The sequence below is a fragment of the Pseudophryne corroboree genome, chromosome 6, assembly GCF_028390025.1.
Source record: "Pseudophryne corroboree isolate aPseCor3 chromosome 6, aPseCor3.hap2, whole genome shotgun sequence".
NCBI lineage: Eukaryota > Metazoa > Chordata > Amphibia > Anura > Myobatrachidae > Pseudophryne > Pseudophryne corroboree.
In genome coordinates this window covers 466,287,434-466,307,187 of record NC_086449.1, presented here as the reverse complement: position 1 = coordinate 466,307,187, position 19,754 = coordinate 466,287,434, and the positions used below count along the sequence as shown (strand labels likewise).

General features: G+C 43.7%; 1 protein-coding gene across 9 annotated transcripts in view; it reads right to left on the bottom strand.

The window, feature by feature from the left end:
- CADPS2 (calcium dependent secretion activator 2) overlaps positions 1–19,754 on the bottom strand; it is a 919,737-nt gene that overhangs the window by 171,841 nt on the left and 728,142 nt on the right. For all 9 annotated transcript variants that reach the window (XM_063927189.1, XM_063927182.1, XM_063927183.1 and 6 more), the window contains one exon: positions 7,051–7,206. In XM_063927189.1, coding sequence (XP_063783259.1) covers positions 7,051–7,206 — 156 coding nt within the window. The remainder of the gene's footprint in view (positions 1–7,050; positions 7,207–19,754) is intronic.

Genomic DNA, 19,754 nt, shown 5'->3' with positions numbered 1-19,754 from the left:
TCTCTGGAACTTGCCCTTTTTAGGTCGTGCAAGTAAGGGATAATTTAGATGCCTTTTTTCTTTGAAGAAACATCTTTTCGGCCATTACCTTGGTAAAAAGGCCCGGGGTGCCGTGGATAATTCAAACGGCATCGTCTGAAACTGATATTGACAGTTCTGTACCACGAACCAGAGGTACCCTTGATGAGAAGGACAAAATTTGGACATGGAGGTAATCCTTGATGTCCAGGGACACCATATAGTCCCCTTTTTTCCGGTTCGCTATCACTGCTCTGAGTGACTTTATCTCGATTTGAACCTTTTATGTAAGTGTTCAAAACATTTTAGATTTAGACTATGTGTCACCAAGCCGTCTGGCTTCAGTACCACAATATAGTGTGGAAAAATAATACCCTTTTCCTTGTCGTAGGAGGGGTACTTTGATTATCACCTGCTGGATATACAGCTTGTGAATTGTTTCCAATGCTGCCTCCCTGTCGGAGGGAGCCGTTGGTAAAGCAGACTTCAGGAACCTGCGAGGAGAAGATGTCTCGACTCTCCAATCTTTACCCCTGGGATAATACTCGTACGATCTAGGGGTCAACTTGCGAGTGATCCCACTGCGCCCTGAGACTCTTGAGACTACCCCCCCACCTTGAGTCCGCTTGCACGGCCCCAGCGTCATGCTGAGGACTTGGCAGACGCGGTGGAGGGCTTCTTTTCCTGGGAAAGGGCTGCCTGCTGCAGTCTACTTCCCTTACCTCTATGTCTGGGCAGATATGACTGGCCTTTTGCCTGCATGCCCTCATGGGAAAGGAAAGATTGAGGCTGAAAAGACGGTGTCTTTTTTAGCTGAGATGTAACTTGGGGTAAAAAAGGTTGGATTTCCCAGCTGTTGCTGTGGTCCCCAGGTCCGATGGACCGACCCCCAAATAACTCCTTCCCTTTATACAGCAATACTTCCATCTGCCGTATGGGATCTGTATCACCTGACCACTGTCGTGTCCCTGACATCTTCTGGGAGATATGGACAACGCACTTATCTTGATGCCAGAGAGCAAATATCCCTCTGTGCATCTCACATACATATATATAGAATGCATCCTATTAAATGCTCTACATGAATAAAATATTTTCAGTCAGGGAATCCGACCAAGCCAACCCAGCACTGCATCTCCAGGCTGATGGCGATCGCTGGTCGCAGTATAACCACCGTATGTGTGTATATACTTTTTAGGATATTTTTCCAGCTTCCTATCAGCTGGCTCCTTGAGGGCGGCCGTATCTGGAGACGGTAACGCCACTTGATAAGCGTGTGAGCGCCTTATCACCCTAAGGGGTGTTTCCCAACGTACCCTAATTTCTGGCGGGAAAGGGTATAACGCCAATATTTGCTATCGGGGTAACCCTACGCATCATCACACACTTCATTTTATTTTATCTGATTCAGGAAAAACTACAGGTAGTTTTTTCCACTCCCACATAATACCCTTTCTTGTGGTACTTGTAGTATCAGAAACACGTAACACCTCCTTCATTGCCCTTAACGTGTGGCCCTAATGAGAAATACGTTTGTTTATTCACCGTCGACACTGTATTCAGTGTCCGTGTCTGTGTCGACCGACTGAGGTAAATGGGCGTTTTTAAAACCCCTGACGGTGTTTCTGAGACGCCTGGACCGGTCCTAATAGATTGTCGGCCGTCTCATGTCGTCAACCGACCTTGCAGCGTGTTGACATTCTCACGTAATTCTCTAAATAAGCCATCCATTCCGGTGTCGACTCCCTAGAGAGTGACATCACCATTACAGGCAATTTCTCCGCCTCCTCACCAACATCGTCCTCATACATGTCGACACACACGTACCGACACACAGCACACACACCGGGAATGCTCTGACAGAGGACAGGACCCACTAGCCCTTTGGGGAGACAGAGGGAGAGTCTGCCAGCACACACCAAAAACGCTATAATTATATAGGGACAACCTTATATAAGTGTTTCTCCCTTATAGCATCTTTTATATATATACAATATCGCCAAAATCAGTGCCCCCCCTCTCTGTTTTAACCCTGTTTCTGTAGTGCAGTGCAGGGGAGAGCCTGGGAGCCTTCTCTCCAGCTTTTCTGTGAGAGAAAATGGCGCTGTGTGCTGAGGAGATAGGCCCCGCCCCTTTTACGGCGGGCTCGTCTCCCGCTATTTTTGAAGTTAGGCAGGGGTTAAATATCTCCATATAGCCTCTGTGGGCTATATGTGAGGTATTTTTTGCCTCTAATAAGGTTTTTATTTGCCTCTCAGAGCGCCCCCCCCAGCGCTCTGCACCCTCAGTGACTGTTGTGTGAAGTGTGCTGAGAGGAAAATGGCGCACAGCTGCAGTGCTGTGCGCTACCTTTATGAAGACTCAGGAGTCTTCAGCCGCCGATTTTGGACCTCTTCTCTCTTCAGCGTCTGCAAGGGGGCCGGCGGCGCGGCTCCGGTGACCATCCAGGCTGTACCTGTGATCGTCCCTCTGGAGCTAGTGTCCAGTAGCCAAGCAGCAAATCCACTCTGCACGCAGGTGAGTTCACTACTTCTCCCCTAAGTCCCTCGTTGCAGTGATCCTGTTGCCAGCAGGACTCACTGTAAAGTAAAAAACCTAAGCTAAACTTTCTCTAAGCAGCTCTTTAGGAGAGCCACCTAGATTGCACCCTTCTCGTTCGGGCACAAAATCTAACTGGAGTCTGGAGGAGGGTCATAGGGGGAGGAGCCAGTGCACACCACCTGATCTGGTAAAAGCTTTACTTTTTTGTGCCCTGTCTCCTGCGGAGCCGCTATTCCCCATGGTCCTTTCAGGAACCCCAGCATCCACTTAGGACGATAGAGAAAATGGCGCTAGTAAGCTGTGAGGGCGAAGCCACGCCCCCTCACCGGCGTGCTGTAGTCCCGCTCAAAATTTAAATATTTATACTGGCGGGGGCTATATTTAGTGCCTAGCCACTTATTATATATATATTTCTGCCAGTTTTATACTCCAGTAATCATGCTGCCCCGGGGCGCCCCCCCCTGCGCCCTGCAAGTGCCGTCTGAAGTGTGTTCGGGAGCATGGCGCGCAGCGCGACCGCTGCACGGTACCTCGTTACTGAAGTCTTCTGCCGTCACTGAAGTCTTCTGATCTTCTTTATACTCACCCGGCTTCTTTCTTCTGGCTTCTGTTAGGGGGTTGACGGCGCGGCTACGGGAACAAGCAGCTAGGCGCACCAAGTGATCGAACCCTCTGGAGCTAATGGTGTCCAGTAGCCTAAGAAGCAGAGCCTTTGAACTCAGAAGAAGTAGGTCTGACTTCTCTCCCCTCAGTCCCACGAAGCAGGGAGCCTGTAGCCAGCAGGTCTCCCCGAAAATAAAAAACCTAACAGAAAGTCTTTTCAGAGAAACTCAGGAGAGCTCCCCTAGTGTGTGTCCAGTCTCTCTGGGCACAGAATCTAACTGAGGTCTGGAGGAGGGGCATAGAGGGAGGAGCCAGTTCACACCCATTCAAAGTCTTATAGTGTGCCCATGTCTCCTGCTTTACCGTGTATACCCCATGGTCCTTTTGGAGTCCCCAGCATCCTCTAGGACGTAAGAGAAAAGAGTACAAGTTTTCCTGTTACTTATCAATTCATTTTCAACATCCATTCTGGAAAACCAGAGCAAAACACAAAATTAAATGTATTTTTTTTTTTTTTGCACTAGACTTGTAATTAAAATACTGTAATTAACAATATTTTTTCCAGCAAAGTATGAAAATGTTAATGTGCATTTGAAATTTTATGTATTTCAGAGTTGCTTTCTCACATGGATACGTTTTTATTCAGCAGTGGCTTGTTTTATTTAGACAATGTACCGTAGTTATAATAAAAGAGGTCACATCAGTCTCCTAGTGAACCATTAGAGTATTACTAATCAATGTCACATCAAACAGTTCCATTTATTAATAATTCCACTACTCTTATCAAAGCAGAAGGTCGCTTTACTAGGCTGTATCAACTTTGAATTAAGATTATAATGCTGAAAATCTCATATTTGTGATATGAAGGCTACCAAGTATCTTCATATATAAGAAACCTAACATAGCATAGCATTTACACACTAGTACTAGGTTGCCAACCCTCTGAAATAATGCCATTAATAACACAAACTTTCCATTTGTCAAGAAGATATGAAAAATAATTCAAGTGGAATGAATATGCAGGGAGAAGACAAACCATTGTACTGTACATGCATATGCTGCCACAATTTATTAGCAAGTGTGCTACAATTTGACTGTGAAAGAAAAGAACTTCTAGTTACTAAGAAGCGAGTCAGATGCCAGAAATAAAGTCAGAAGGATTTGAAACCAGGTCTCCTTTATTAATATGGACATAATCAACTATTTTTGTTATTCCCTGAGGAAGACCCAGACGGGTCGACACGCGTTGGAGGAGAAACACAAAACTTCCACTTTTTAAACTATTGTCCATTTATACAACACAGCGGAGCTCTACAACGACTTCTATGAAAAACACACTAAAAGACACAGGAGGAACTACGGAAGAAGATTGAGTCACGTGGCCGAGAGGTGCGAGACCAGGAAGCAGTGTACCGATCAACGGATGCAAGGAAGACCTAGCACAGAAGTGGATGCGGACGCTGGGATTCAAGCGCAGGAGATAAGGTAACAGCTCCGTAAGAGGGGAGGTGCGCGGCAGACAGTCCCCTTGTGGGTCCCGAAGCCAGCGCTATTTTCCCCCCAGAGACGTGACCGCGTCCCTCGGACCCGGCGAGCGGTGGACGTCTGTGGACACAGGCGCCTCATGCCGTCGGTGGTAGTGGTGACAAGCGGAGAGTCCGGAGCGAAGGGTTAACTTGTCCCCTGGTCACCTTGTCCCCCCACTATCCAGTCAGGGGTACCCCTTAGTGTTGCTACCACTGCCGGACCAGAACCCGCCTCTGAAAAGAGGATAACTTTTAACATCTGTAAATGGCTCTCTAACTCCAAGTCCAGACTGATTATAAGAGCTCCCATTTCCTTTTGGATTGTGTTGTATTATTCCCCACAATGTAGAATTCCAACAGTGCACTCAACGAGGTGGGACGCCACACTCTATTGCACTAGGTTTTGGACTCAGAATTTATAATTGACCCACTTCATACCCTGCAATTGTGCATATTTTTACTTTTATTTTCATTTGTATTATTTTTTATTCTATTCTTTTCTTTTTTTCATTAGTTTGCGTTTATGCAAATTATTGCTTTGTATCACTAATTACAGTAGATTAAATACTTATATCCTAGTTACGGTCTTAATATTTATTAAGATTAACACCATCATTATTCAGGCGCAGTTGTGAAACCCTTATGAAGTTATTTTTGTTATTATGTAAACATGCGCAAAACTACTTGTCATAAGAAGAAACCATGTTCAAAAATCCAACATGCCAAACAATTGAACAGATGGAAAGCCACCAGGTTAGACATTTGAGATTGGCAGAGATTTAAATATAGAGCACTGACATACAGAGAGTAATCAGACACAATCAAAAAGAAAGGAAGCATACTTGAAATTTGGCAGGATATTGCTTACTGCTTGAAGAAAATATGATAATAATGTTAGGTTGACACCCTTACAGAAAGTCTACGCAGATGAAACAATAAGCTTTCTCTGTGACAGCCGTGCAAGTCATCACTTTCAACTATGCGATCTACGAATTCCTTGATTTGGGGGCATCAGAACTGGGAGAGAAAGTAAAACACAGTTCTTTTTAAGACGTATGACTCTTGACTTTACCACGGCGACTGGCATTGGTGTAGGAATGTTTACATGAAGGAATATGAATTTGAAGTTGAGATTCCATCCATGACAGCAGCCTTTTATCTTCATAGCCTCTTATCCAAAAGAGAAGTGCTTGGTATTACTATCCAGGTTTGAAGACAGACTTTAACAGTATTCCAAACAAGCATCAGATGGAATGGTATGCAATATTTCATCATAGTTCTATTTCAAAAAATGAAACTATTGAGACCAGAGCCGTTCTGTATAAATGTAGGGGAAATGGACTGACTGAGACCATGAGAATATGATGTAGACAAACCTAGAATGGTACTTGGTGATGGCAGAAAACAGTTTGATCACTTTTGTAAGAGTGAAAACACCCAAAATCAGTGAGGTATGAATTAAATAACATACCCCAATAGTAATCCTTTTATATTAGTTTTTTTTTTAAATTAGATACATTGTAATCATTTTAAAAGAGAGCTCTTTGTGCAGTTATGAGTACAGAAACTGTTGAATAAATTGTTGGCTAAGCCAACTATTCCACCGAGTCTGGGTATACAATGATGGTCATCCAAAATGGCGACCCACTGTGATGGGCTGTCCTACCACAATGAGTCTGAAGAGTAAGGCATGAGATTCTAGCTTCACATAAAGAATCACAGCTACATTTGATGTACCTAGGATGACTAGGGGCTATCAAAAGTATCTCATGAATTTTATGATAATAAGAGAACTAAGTGTAACTGTCACAAAAAAATTAAGGAACTCCAAAGAACCCCAAATGATACTGCCACTGCAATTTCTACCTACAGCATTACCAATCCTTACTTCAAGCTATGAATTTGTGCACAAAGGGTCAGAGAAAAACAGTGGAAGGTGCCATTTTACCTACACTTAGCCAAATAACAAAGACGCTGTTGGCTGAGAATCTGAACAAATGTTAAGCTGGCCAAACACCTAAATATTTTTTGTCCAATCTGGCTGGTTGGAATGAAAATCTGGTAATGTATGGAAGCAAATAACAACTGAACATTTGCTCCTAAATACAGTAAAACTGACAGAAAAGGTAGTTCAGACAAATTGGTTAAATTAAATGGATTAAACCAATTTGTCTGATTGACCATTTTTGCCTGTTTTCCAGTGTTTGGGAGCAAATGGTCAGTTGCCATTTCCTCTCATCCATTACCAGATTTTCATTCCAACCAGACAGATCGGACAATAAATCTTTAGCTGTATGGCCAGCTTAAGAGTCTTCTTAATTTTTATTATCAATAAAATTTAAGTAATTTAAGGATGACTAACCTTTTAACACAGGCTTCTATCATATCACTTGCCATAAGTTTAAGTCGCTGTTCCAAATGATTTGCAAATTCTGTTTCTGGCCAATGTAGATCATTAATAAACTCTTGCAGAGCATCCAGCTTCCAGAACAAATCTTCTGACACTGAAGAACCATTGCTAGAAGACAAACATGAGCTATAAATAAATGTTTACAATAGGTTGTGATAAATGCTGCTTTGTTCACATTAATATATTTATATTTTTTTATAAAATCTATGTAAAACATATCACTTATTGCAGCATTGCAGCCGCTGTCTGTCCAGAATCTATCAATGAGCACTGGCCAGCATTGAAGAAAAATTAATTACAGAAGAAACTTATTTTCCAAAACGTAGAGATTGCAAGCATCTGTGTTAGTTCTTTCTGTTCATTTGATTAATGTATTATGTATACTTTAAAAAAAGTTATTTTATGACAATGATAATTGCTGGGACTCTGGACAGTTTACGCAAACATGAGAGATAAACATGCTGCAAAATGTACACAGAAAAGCAACTAACATTTAAATGAACCAATTTGTAGTTTATCCAACAAAAGTATTATTTCTTGGAATGTGTTTAGCTTGTCTGGAGAATATAGTTACATTTTTGGTTAGTTATTTACTAACCAAGAAATGTAGGAGGGGGTGTTGGATGGAAAAAAATATGTATGTGGTGTGTACATTTAGTTAAGTTACAGTGCGTAAAGTTACAGTGCATTCACTCACACTGGGGTAGCATCAGGTTATAATGAAGCTTTGAGCACAAGCAGAATACAGTAACATGTTGATAGAAGTAGTAATTTACCCAGAAGAGTTTTTTTCATTTGCAGTACTCATCATGTTCCAGCAACTTACGCTTGGTGTCCTTATTATTTAAAATTAAGTGTTAAGTGTCAAGGGGGATGGGGAGGTAGAAGGGGGGAGATACATGGGGATGCAGTCAATTTACCTCCAATCAAAATCCAGACAGTCAAAATCCCGCCAGCAATTGATTGACGGTCAAAATCCCGACATGGACAAAATACTTACATTTAAAATACTGACAAGGTCAAAATACCGACTTGTAAAATGCCGAGAGGTAAAAATTCCGACATGAGTATTTCTTGATATTTTAATTGAAACCGACTTGTTAATACTTTACCATCCCAGTGGACCTGGAGGGGGAATATAACAGTGTGTCGAGCGCAGCGAGGCACCATGCCCGAAGCATGGCGAGCCATGCGAGGGGACGCGGTACACTTATATGGTGTCCATGTCGACCTATGTCGACATACACAAAACAATGAAAACCGCATGTCAGTATTGTGACCTGTCGGCATTTTACATGTCGGTATTTTGACCTTGTCGGTATTTTAAATGTAGGTATTTTGTCCATGTCGGGATTTTGACCTGGTTGGGATTTTGACTGTCGGTCAATTGCTGTCGGGATTTCGACCGTCGGAATTTTGATTGGAGGTATTTCATGCTGATCCCGTTACATGGAGGCCAGACAATAGAATGCAAGTAACATGCAAAGTGCATGCAAAACATAAGACCATAATAATATAAGAAAGGAGGCAATGACAAATAAAAACAACTGCTAAAAGGGGTGTGTGTGTGGGGGGGGGGGGTATAAAGGAAAACTGGCAGAAGTAAAGTAAAACAGAGAAAGAAGATGTTGAATTTATTGCAGACAAGAGAGAGCAAAAAAAAAAACCATATAGCAAAATGGTGCAAAAACTCCCCCAAAACCTCAGGACAGAAAAAGGCTGTAACAACAGTCACCGTAGTGCAGGCATGTCAAACTCACTGCCCCTAACGCATACATTTGCGGCCCACAGGTTACTATTGTCAAAATAGTTGAATGCGGCCTGTCACTGGCTGCTGCAAATAGAGCTCAGCTCCGTACATGTAGCATTCGTTCTGCGCATGTGCAGCAGCTATTTTATGAGGGGGGGGGGGGGGGCTGCTGTGCATGCCTGGCTGGCTCTAGTGCTAAGACTCTACCAAGCTCAGCCTCTCCGCCACACCCCGCATGTCAACACCATGTTTGTGTGCCCGCGATTTGCAGGACCTGGAAAAGGAGCAGTTGAATCCAGTCTAATCTAAGCAAATAGTAAATTGGTGGGGTTGGAGGCTGAATAGACACAGTATGCACAGAGGACCTGAGGCTGGAGGTGACATTATGAGCAAGAGGGGACACAGGGGGCATGTTGCTGGACTGGAGAGAAAGAGTGGGTCTGGAAGTGACACATTTTCCCAGCTCACACTCATATGTATTATTATTATTATATAAAGGAGAGAGAACTATACAGTGATATATGAGGGGGAATAACACAGCTCCTAGCTAACACTGATATGTGGTTCAGTTTTAAAAGTTATCACATCTAATAAGATTTCTTCTGAAATTGGAAAATTGGTGACAGCAATGAGGTGTCAAGTATCGGGAAGAAAACATTAAAGTAAATGAATGTTAAAATATTAAAACTTTATTGTTGGGTTTTTTTTATTAAACCTCTCAAAATTGCATATAAGACTTTTGCGGCCCACACAATCTTAGACTTTGATTATTCGGCCCGGTTGAGATTTTGAGTTTGACATGCCTGCTGTAGTGGGAGGTTAATAGACAGATATATACCCAGGCAGCTGCAATTGGTAGCTGAGGAAACTGCATTTCTACAAACAGCTGCATCGATTAATGGGAGTGAATGGGATACATATTGGAGTCCCAATTACTATAACTCTCTTCTGATGGGAAAAGAGAAAGGGAAGGTGGGCAGCATGGTGGCTCAGTGCAATGTTCCAACACTGTGGCTATGGTATCAATAATCAGCAAGGACACAATCTGTGTGGATTTTTAATGTTCCTGCTGTGTTTGCTTCGGTTTCTTGCCATACTTTAAAAACATACCGGTAAGATAACAGGCTTCTGACAACAATTAACCCTAGAATGTAGACTATGGCCCTCATTCCGAGTTGTTCGCTCGCAAGCTGCTTAAAGCAGCATTGCACACGCTAAGCCGCCGCCTACTGGGAGTGAATCTTAGCTTAGCAAAATTGCGAACGAAAGAGTCTCTAAATTGCGATTAGAAATTTCTTTGCAGTTTCTGAGTAGCTCGAGACTTACTCTGCCACTGCGATCAGTTCAGTCAGATTCGTTCCTGGTTTGACGTCACAAACACACACAGCGTTCGCCCAGACACTCCCCCGTTTCACCAGCCACTCCCGCGTTTTTCCCAGAAACGGCAGCGTTTTTTCACACACTCCCATAAAACGGCCAGTTTCCGCCCAGAAACACCCACTTCCTGTCAATCACATTACGATCACCAGAACGAAGAAAAAAACCTTGTAATGCCGTGAGTAAAATTCCAAACTTCTTAGCAAATTTACTTGGCGCAGTCGCAGTGCGAACATTGCGCATGCGCAATTAGCGGAAAATCACTGCAATGCGAAGAAAATTACCGAGCGAACAACTCGGAATGACCACCTATGTTTTTAAGACTGTGAACGACAATTGGACATGCACTGAAAAGTGCTATACCACCAAATCCAAAGGTTTTTTGTGACCAATGATAAAGCCACCAGGCAGTGAGTAAAACTGAGCTCTACACAGGGACGGATAAAAGACCAAATAGGCATGGGGCTGAAAACTACCAGGGGCATATTGGTAGAAGTGGAGGAGCTGTGACCACTGCTGTGTAGGTGCGGTGATAAAGGCATGTATACCTCTACACTATCAGTCCCAATGTCTCCCTAAATATGTAAAAGTGGGGAAAAATACAGGATTTTTTTGGAATAAAATAGACATACATGGCCAGCTATAAATCTTACGTATTAAAATTGTGGCCAGCTGGTTTGCTGGTCATCACCATGCTGGCATGATGATTACACCTATTTTTATGTTGAGGTTTGGAGCAGTAGACTCATCTGCCTTATTGCTAACCTGGCTCTACACTACTTACTGCATAGAGTGTTACCAGAGCAATCAAGAGCCTGGCTGGGCCCAGATACTTTTCAAGGGGTGTGGCCTAATCACAGGAGGTGAGCTCATGTACCCTTAGAAAAAAATACTGATAAAAATACTATTATAAGCACCTCCATGGCCACACTGCAGCCCAGTACACAGAAGTGTGTGCTGGGCTGAGGAGAAGAGCTGCAGCTGCTGCTGCCAGGTAAGGGGGCGGGGGCGGATTGAGGTGAGGAGACGGGGAGCGGTGCGGCGGGCTACGGGGATGAGAAGTACCTTGACGGCCGTCCCCCCGCCAAGCACCTCTCTCCCTGCAGCACCTCCCCCCGCCACCGCGGACATGTCCCCCCGCAACCAGCTCTCCCTGCCGGCCGCCAATCTCAGCTCCCCCTGACAGCCTCCGCTCCCACAGCTGGCTGCTGCTTTCTGCTCCCCCCGCCGCCGCTGTCAGCGCACCTGGCAGCCGCTGACAGCAGCGGCAGGGCAGGACACAGGGAACGGCCAAATCCGACAGTCGGATTTGGCTGAAATCCGACAGTCGGATTTGGCCGTTCTTTGAATAGCCCTTGTCGGATCCATTCCGACAAATGCATGTCGGAATGGATCTGACACTTATTGCATACACCCCATAGTAGTGCTCAAAAATCACAAGAACACAATTAGAGGAGAGACACGATAGGGTAGGGTAGACAAAACAAACCACAAGGATCTAGAATTCTACTAAAAAAAAAGATGCCAAAGAGAACCTCCACAACATGAACAGAATAATAAGAAATAAAAAGCAGACAATGAGGTCTCCAGGCCAAAATATGTAATTGCAGGGGTGTAGCCAGAAATGTGTGGGCCCCATAGCAATATTTTGAAGGGGCCCCTGTCCCAATGTTTCTAGAGAGACACTTCTTTGCAGCAGATGTAAACTGTATGCCCCATGAACCCCATGAGAGTGCTCTAGTTAAGTTTCTGAGCCATAGTAGAGCCTTAGTTAATGTTATGCCCCATAGTAGAGCACTAGTTTATTTTATGAACCATAGTAGTGCCCTAAGTTCACATTATGTCACATTGTAGGGTTGCCAATACACATTATGTGACAAAGCAACCCCAATTCTTATCATGACATACAGTAACCAAGTTTATATTATGCCACATTACAGTGCCTCCACTTGATATTGTGCCACATTACAGTGCCCACAGTTCATATTATGTAACATAATAATGCCCTCCAGTTCATTTTATACCACATCACAATGATCAAGACCAGGGGCATAACTATATGTACAGTATTGTAGGCCCATAGGCAAATGTTTGTAAGGGCCCTTATGTATCTACTAATGAAAAATGTATGTAACACATGTAGCTGTGACAGGGAAGGTGGGTCTTTTGTCAGATCTGGGGCCCCATAGCAGCTGCACTGCCTTGCACCTATGGTAGCTACACCCCTGCGTAATTGGTGACATAATTTAGTGGTTCAATATATAGTCCTAATTTTTTGTACAACGAAACCACTCCTTTGTCAATGTATGGCAATGTGGAGCTTTTTCCAAAAAGAGAAGGCATAGGAGTATGTTTCTGACTGCAGATAGAAACGGAGAGGAACAACTTTAACAATATTATTTTCTTGGCTTCAGTAACAATAACAGTAAGAAGGGGAACTATATCCCTCTGCTGTGGGCCCAATCAACAAAATTAGAGCAGAAAATCTAGGGACAGTTGGAAGGTAAATAGCCAGTTTATGCAAACAAAAATACAAACACAATGCGCTACCAACGGTGTAAATGCAGCCTGCCACTAACACAGAAACCTTCACCTAGATTCCAAAAAATTACATATACAAAAGAAAATAGAAAGCGGTGGGCGCAGCACCATGTAATCCTTACATGAAAGATCTGTAAACCAAAGGATTTATCCTTAGTCCTATAACAAAGGCTTAGTGGGTCTGAAGCAGTTTTCTCTGTGTTTCCTTTCAAGGTGTAGTTCCTTATCTCGAAAAAAGGAGACAGATCATCGAACAGACCAAATTAACAAACATACCACAGGTTTATTACACTAAGCACTCACAATGGTACAGATAAAACAAGCATATAACCACATAAAAGTGGATGTGGGGGTGGCTGACATCTGGTCACAAGTTACCCTCCCAGGAGGCACTGGAAGCTCCGGATTCCACAGTACACCAGAAGAGAACGATTGTCCAGATAAAACAGCTACACCCTTGTCAAAGTCAGAAAAATATCTCTATGCACACTACCATATTTGCACCTCACACAGGTCCGTGCTGCGCATGCGTACGCTCTCCCGTACGTGCGCATACTCACAGTCGCGGGCACCCGCAGGCGCACGGTATGCGTATTTACGGTAGAGTTTATGTGATCGTAGCGTGCGACTAAATCGTTACATATTTTCACTATATAATGTATTTTGTAGATCATGGTCCATTTGATAGATTCTGAAAGTTTGGTTAATGTAGAATGTTCATGAACAGAGAAGTCCCTCTTTGTCTGATACGAAGGGACAGACAGGAGTAATACAGTGGTGTTTAGTACCCATCGGAAGAGTATTTAATTAGCAATATTCCGGTGTTGGTTTGAAGCAGATTAATCGCTCGTGCGAATAGTTATGGACATAAGAAGTTTATGAACATTTACTGTATTTGCACTTACTTATCCATGCGGCGGGAAACCCAGTTTCCCTCCCACCTGAGCTGTTGGAAATAGTCACAGCCCACCTGTATGAATCAACCTATGACCTTTTGTTATAATGCGAGGAGGAATTCCTGTGTCCAATGAACAATGAGATTGTAGGGACCATTGAATTGTGTTGTGTGTGGGGCATAAATAGACAAGCCGATCACATCCAGCTCTCACTCTTCAACGGTTATCATTGCTGAAAATCGGGAGCTGGATGTCCAGAGGCGCATGCGATCGTTTCCCCTTGTGCGTAAGTGTTTCTCCGCAACCATATTGTTCTTACTGTTATTGTGGGCCATTTCTCTCTCTCTCTCTCTCTTCTCCTCTTTCTCTCTTATTTTTCCCTTAAAACGTAATTGTATTGTATTGTATTTCCTGTGTAGTTATCTGGTTAGGTAGTCTATGTTATATTGTAGTGTATGATTTGTATTTGTATTAATTCTTTTGCAAGTATATCATTCATAATATATATATTAGGCGTTGGACCCTGAGCACGGTATCTGTGTATTTCTTATAGTGTTAAGTATTCTCAGAGCGTCGGTGACGCTCAAACAGCTTTAGAGTTAATAAGGTTATACTGTGTTGCATTTACACTCTATCATTACACTAAGGTTTTATTGCACAATACACTGTTTATGGTTTAGATATAAAGGTTTACATAGTGAGCGTCAGCGCCGCTGGTGATCTCCTCGTGGTCCAGAGCATCCGCTACGCTATAGCGAATCATTACGTTAGACGGCAGCCAATAGCGTGCCTACCTGTGATCTCTTGGCCGTGAGCGAACGTGACGCTTGAGCGTCTTGACTACGGCCAAGCGATTGTTACGCAACGAGCGTACCCTTACGGTACTCCATACGTGAATAGCGTACAGTGTTCTTAGACCTCACAAAGGGTTTTATATAAGATAAATATCTAGCTTTATCAATTGGCGGCTCGCCCGTCCTTCACATATCTGCACTAGGTAGATTCAGCAGACATTATCCAGCAGCAAAGGGCGGGAGGTCATATTCCTCGTAGTGCTGTTTGGATAAGCGTCTGCTTCGCTTAGTAAAGGGTGCTGAAGGAATCCGGGACCGGAGGTAAGAACAAAACGATAGTGTCTTTTTTTAAAACTGTTTATTTCTGTCTTGCGTACACACGCACGCATATCTGCATTTCTTTTCATTCGTGTATTTTCATATATCACTCTCCTGTTTGCCATTGTATAATTGATAAACGTACTAAGAGAGATTTGCCGCTATTTCATAGTTAAAGAGTAAAGGTAATACAGTTAAGGTATAGAAATACACACAGCTCTACCTAAAGGTAAAAGGAGAGATTGGTGTGGTGTGCGGTAGATGATCGAGGATCATCTACATTGATAAAACGTGTTAGTTGTGTTACGGTGGACAAAGACTGGTGTACACGTGTCTCTAACAAAGGGAGACTCGCGTACGCAAAGGCCGACGCACGCAGCGTAAATTACGCAACGGAGCGTCTGGGTACGCCCACGTAACTCAAGTCACACGATAGTGTTGATTTTTAAATAACGCAACAGGCGATAAGTAGCGCAAATCTATTTTAAATTCGAAATTTAAATTAACAGATCCTTCTCCTAATTTGTAACACATCTGGTCTAAAGAGAAATTTCTGCGCAGAAATAGAAATAGAAACAAAAGTGTATATGTGGTGAGTGAGGGTGTTTTTACAATTTTGAGGATTGAACCAAAAGAAATCATCGAGTTCTCGTGAGGTACATACGTGTAAGTGACATGCACGGTGGCTAGGGAGGCATCCTTGATTAAACATAAAAAAAATTGAGCATTAGAGTATAGCAGACCAGGAGGTCATACTGTAACAGACCAGGAGGTCATAGCAGACCAGCAGGTTCAGGTACAGCAGACAAGGAAGTCCGCTATACAGTCCACAGGCACAACACCTAAAAGGGTTGGTGCAACACCCATATAGGCCATACAAGCTCTTGCTGAAGGAATTCGCAGCCGCAATTTTCGATTCCGCTGGTCGCTCCGTACATAAGATTAGTTGCTTATGTGCTGAACGATTGTACCGCACGTAATTGTGTGCATTAGTAAACCTGACCGGTACTATTTGTGTACGAAGGTCATAAACGCTATTTGTACATTCTGACGTGATTTGTGTAATTTTTTATTTTTACAAAGGGAAGTTCGCTGGTCACTCAGGAATTATCCAACAACCTCACCTTTACTGGAAAGAGTAAGTGTTCTGCGGATATCCCTCGCATGTTCCAGTAAACAAAGGTTAATAGGTGCCCTGGGTCGAGTACGCCAGCACCATATCGGTGTGATCAGGTCGTATTGGTCGGCGTGGGCAGAGTGAGTAAGGTGCTCGGTAAACCTTACCGTCAACCTATCGTGAATATCTTGGTTTTTTGTAAGGGTCCGTAACACCTGCAAATTATGGGGGCCAGTTGTTCAGGAAGGGGGCGATCAACCTCGGTTCGGGTTGATTCCATAAACCGACCAGTCGGGTCGGCAAGGTACGTAATGTGTGAAAAGTACGGAAGTCACACAGAAGCTTTATGTGATGAATGGGAGAGAATGACAGTACATGACGGGGAGAAATTCCCAAGAGTAGGTAGCTTCAGCTCAGAAGTGTTAACGAATTTAAGGAGAAGGATATGTCTCATTAAATCAGCAAAGAGACGAATCAAGCATTATGATTATTTGCAGTTGTGGCAACAGGAGGGTGACATACAGAGAGGATTGGCTCAGGCGGCGGGATCTGGCTCGATCAGGAAACTGATAGCCACGGCCCCACCGCCACCATACATATCAGGAGAGAAATTGGTTGCGGAGAATGACGCACTAAGGTGTAACAAACAAACACTTAGCAACTGTGTAAATGTTAAAGATAATGTTAACCAATTAACCAATGCAAGTATTAACCCGTGCAAGTTGTACCCTGTTTTGAACTTTCCTCAGGAGTGTGATCAAGAGGACGAATCGGCAACAATTTCAGCGCTCTCTCTAGCAGCCACCATAGCAGAGACCACAGTAGGCACAGCTCCACCCCCGAGATTAGTAACAAAGGCCCCTAGCGGAGGGATAGGTGAGGTCGTATCAACGGGTAAGTACGGCACCATACACTATGCTGAAACTATTTCACCACAGCCTGTAGAATCTACACAGAATGAGGTTGTTAGAGTTAATCCTGTTAAGGTAATAGTAGTTCCAAATGGGAAAACAGACACTTCAGGAGTCACTCCTGTTAGGAACATTGCCATGTATAGCCCATTTTCCCGAATGGAATTAAGGACCATAGTGTCTGAATTCCCTGACCCTAGAAAAGACTTAGTTGCCAGCCAAAAATACATCAGAGACCTAGGTAACACGTTAGAGCCCAACAACAAAGACTGGCAGATATTGCTGAGAGCATGTTTACCCTCCAATGTTGACGCAACTCAATTTTTAGCTGACTGTGGATTAGATCAGGATGTACCTCTTACAGAAGTGTACAACAAAGACAATGTAAAAAGAATAAGCTTACAGTTAAAAGAGTATTTCCCAGCGGTAGTTAAATGGAACAAGATATTCTCCATTAAACAAAAGGAGTCAGAAACAGCTACAGAGTATTTTCACAGAGCATTATTAGAGATGGCAAAATACACAGGCATAGAGGACATTAAAACAAACATAAACCATCGAGAAGTAGCAGTATCGGTACAGATGGATGGTTTAAAAGAGTCATTAAAGACTAGGGTACAGACCACACAACCATGTTGGCGAGGTCTGTCTGTGGCTACTTTGAGAGAGGCTGCTATTGATCACGATAGGAACATCACCAGACACAGGGAACAACAAGGTGATAAGTTAATGGCAGTAAGTATACAGGCCTTGACCACAAAACAGCCTGTGTTAATATCACCAAACCCTGTGGGTAAGTCAAATGTGGTAACATGTTATTTTTGTCACAAACAGGGACACTTTGCACGAGACTGTAGATCGAGAAATATACAAAAATCTTATCAACCCCCTAGACAACGACACGATACACGACATTGGGATCAGGGTCCGCAGAAACGGAGTTATGAGCCACATGCAGGGGAAACAAAAAGATATCCCCCGAACAGAGACTGGCAAGCCTCTGGTAGCTCCCAATTAACTCCATCACAAGTAGTTGCTGCCAGCGGGATTCAGGGAGGTCACCATACCCAATAGGGGTGTGGCCATACCTGTAATCTGCAGCCAGTAAAATTGATTGCAAGCCTTGGAAGTGAACCCGAAGTTGCAATTAATGTAGCTGGTAAATCATTAAACTTTCTTGTAGATACGGGGGCGGCCAAATCAGTGATAAATTCGACAGTGGGCATGAGAACCACTGGTAGGACAATTCCAGCCATGGGAGTAACAGGAGTAGTCCAGCATTACCCTGTTAGCAAACCAGCCGAGATTACAATAGGGCCTTTACATACCAAGCATTCCTTTTTGCTGGCTGCATCGGCACCGACTAATCTCCTGGGAAGAGACTTACTGTGTAAAATGGGGTGCGTCATTTATTGTACTCCTGAAGGTGTATTCTTGGACATACCTGAGAATCACGCTCAGGAAGTACGAGACATGTTAGACTCCCCATCAAAATTAATGTCACATACCATTATGACAAATAGGACTCCATCCCAAGTAGAGGAAATGACATCCCAGATACCAGAGTCACTTTGGACTAAAGATCGACAGGACACTGGATTAATGGCAAACGTAGCTCCGGTAGTTGTACAAGTAAAAGATGGTAGGATAGCTCCAAAAATCCCACAGTACCCTCTGAAGCCAGAGGTGGAGTTAGGAGTTTACCCAGTAATAGAGCGCTTGCTACAACAGGGCATTCTGGTAAGAACGTCCAGCACTGCCAATAGTCCCATCTTCCCTGTGAAAAAGAGTGGGGGGAGGGGTTACCGGCTAGTGCAGGATCTAAGGGGGATTAACAAAATAGTTGAGAGTCAGTTCCCCGTAGTGCCAAATCCAGCTGTCATCCTAATGCAAATCCCTCCCACTGCGAAATTTTTCACTGTTATTGACCTCTGCTCCGCTTTCTTTTCGGTACCTCTGCACCCTGACAGCCAATATTTGTTTGCATTTACATACAGAGGAGTCCAATACACATGGACTCGATTACCACAAGGATTCATAGATAGTCCAAGTATATTTTCCCAGGCTTTGCATGATTGTTTACAGTCTTTCCAACCAGTGAGTGGATCAGTATTAATACAGTACGTGGATGATCTACTACTGTGTTCTGATTCATTGGAAGCATCCCTGAAGGATACGAAACAGCTCCTGTTTCATCTTTCAGACACAGGACACAAGGTTTCCAAAGACAAGTTGCAATTATGCCAAACTAAGGTAAAATATTTGGGACACTGTCTAACACAAGGACTGAGACACCTGACCGCTGATAGAATTCAAGCAATTAGAGACATGACTCTGCCACAAACCCAGCAACAGATCAGAACGTTTTTAGGAATGTGTGGGTATTGCCGTAACTGGATCCCAGGGTTTTCCATTCTAGCATTACCCTTGCAGGAGATGGTCTCCTCAAACAAACCTGATCGGATTTCGCATACAGACGAGTCTGAGACAGCATTTGAGAGACTTAAACAGTGCCTAACGCAGGCACCAGCATTAGGTATGCCAGACTATGAGAAACCCTTTGAACTATACGGAACAGAAAGTGCTGGTTGCGCGGCAGGCGTACTAACCCAAAAGCACGGTGATGCCAGCAGGCCAGTAGCCTATTACAGCGCTCAGCTAGACACGGTAGCGCGATCCCTCCCCACATGCTTGCGAAGCGTTGCTGCGATAGCATTGCTAGTAACAAAAAGCGAAGATGTCGTGCTAGGTCACAACCTCACAATTCATACACCACATGCAGTGTCAGCCTTGCTGAATTCTGCCCAAACCAGGCACGTCTCATCAGCGCGGTTTACAAGATGGGAATTGGCACTAATGGCCCCCGTAAACATCACCATAAGGAGATGCAGTGCATTAAATCCTGCAACATATCTCCCAGGTGTGCCTGGACAGGCACAAAGGGTGGAGGAT